The 1803-nt window shown below is 65.0% G+C and overlaps 1 protein-coding gene across 1 annotated transcript in view; it reads left to right on the forward strand.

The window, feature by feature from the left end:
- Positions 1 to 254: 254 nt before the first annotated feature.
- MNEG_15273 (Putative transcription elongation factor SPT5 like protein) overlaps positions 255 to 1803 on the forward strand; it is a gene marked incomplete at both ends in the record, with an annotated part of 2573 nt that continues 1024 nt past the window's right edge. Inside the window, 4 exons of the mRNA XM_014036257.1 lie at positions 255 to 269; positions 517 to 642; positions 995 to 1102; positions 1499 to 1666. Of these exons, the coding sequence (XP_013891711.1) occupies positions 255 to 269; positions 517 to 642; positions 995 to 1102; positions 1499 to 1666 (417 nt within the window). The remainder of the gene's footprint in view (positions 270 to 516; positions 643 to 994; positions 1103 to 1498; positions 1667 to 1803) is intronic.

Here is a 1803-nt window from a genome sequence, read left to right on the forward strand (position 1 = left end):
GTGGGGGGAAAGGGTATGGGGAGTGGGTGGGGTGAAGGGCGTGGGGAGTGAGTGGGGGCAAGAGTATAAGGAGCGGGTGGGGCGAGGGGTGCGAGGGGCAGCATATGTGTGTGCCTGCACGCACGTGTGTGTGGGTGTGTGTGTATGTGTGCGCGCGGAGGTAGATGCCTCTTCACGGGTAGAGCCTGGGAGGGCCGGGTGGATGTGGTCGTGAGCTGACTGTCGGCCGCCCCAGGGGCGTGCTGCTCGCCTGGATGGCCGCCCTCGCAGTGTGCGCGTTGCTTGCGCACCGTGCAGATCTCTCCAGAATCACGGTGTGCATGCACACGCAACACACATACACACATGCACACACACTCATGCACATACACACACACACACTCTCTCTCTCTCTATCTCTGTCTCTCTCTCTCTTTGGCTGTCACACACACACACACATACACACACACGCACACACACACACACCACTCTTAAACCCACAGTCTTAGCCATCCGCGCCCCGCCCTCCTCCTCCAGGACTCGTTCTCAGAGATCGCGGCGGCGCTGCCCGATGCTGCGGCGCGGCGCGCGGTGTTTGTGCCCGGGGACCGTGTTGTGGTGATCAGCGGTGATCTGGTCAACCTGGAGGGGGTGGTCACAAAGGTGGGGGGCTGGCAGGGGCGCCTTTGGAGGGACGCATGGGGGTGAGGTGTGGCAATATGGGGGGCGGATTATGCATGTGGTTCTCTGCGGGTGAGGGTGAATGGGAGGGGTGTGTGTCCGAGCATGTGCGAGGGGTGCGCTGCTGCTGCTGTGGGCAGGCGCGGCAGGTAGCCAGAGCTGGGGGGGTGCAGGGCACGGCTCGGGCCACCCGTGCGCCGCGTCGCGCACACACGCCTTGCACGGAGCGCAGGCGGGGCGGCGCCGCCCTGTGCTCGCCTCATATCATTAGTGTTCTCGCCGCACGCCCTGTCGCCGCCGCGTGTCCTCCCCCGCACCCCCCCCCCCCCCAAAGGTTGACGAGGGTGAGGGCGGGCTGGTCCACGTGCGGAGTGTGGGCGGGGACGGCGTCGACGAGGTGGAGCTGCCGCTGGCGCCATCAGAGATCATGAAGGCCTTCAGGGTGGGCGGGGTGTGATCTGGCTGGATCTGGTGATCTGGTCTGATGAGATCTTGTACGGTGATCTGAACTGATTGAGTCTGGCTTGAGCACCTCACGGGGTAACCTTTGGGTCAAGGCCTGCGGGTCTTGCCTGTGGGGCTGTGCTGCTGGTGGGGGCGGCGCGAGCCTGGACGCGTCGCTGGTGCGACCCTGTCTTGTGTCCTGATCCTGCAATCACCACATCCACCCACGTCCCCATACATTTCACCTTGTCAACATCAACAACACCACCGCAACAATAACCAATCCCAACAACAAGCACAACGCCAACCTCAACCTCAACACCTGACCACAACACCCAACCACAACACCAACTACAACGCCGCTCTCTGAAACGCCACCCCTCCCCCTGGCCAGGTGGGCGACCGCGTGCGCGTGCTCAGCGGCCCCCACAAGGGCGAGGCCGGCATCGTGGTCAAGGTGGAGCGCGGGGTGTGCGCCGTGGTGGGGGACACCACCAAGGCCCAGTTCAGGGTCAACGCGCGCGACCTCACAGAGGGAGTCGACACGGCGCCCGGGAACGAGGTGCGCTGCCGATGCCCAAGGGGGGGGGCTGTTGGGGGGAGGGAGTGATGGCGTGTGGTAGGGAGGCAGGCGTGGGGCGGCAGGAGGAGGCTGGGGGATGTGTGTTCGCGGTTGGGGGGCTGGGGGTGTCGTGGCGG

The sequence above is a fragment of the Monoraphidium neglectum genome (assembly GCF_000611645.1).
Source record: "Monoraphidium neglectum strain SAG 48.87 unplaced genomic scaffold scaffold05183, whole genome shotgun sequence".
NCBI classification, from domain to species: Eukaryota; Viridiplantae; Chlorophyta; class Chlorophyceae; order Sphaeropleales; family Selenastraceae; genus Monoraphidium; species Monoraphidium neglectum.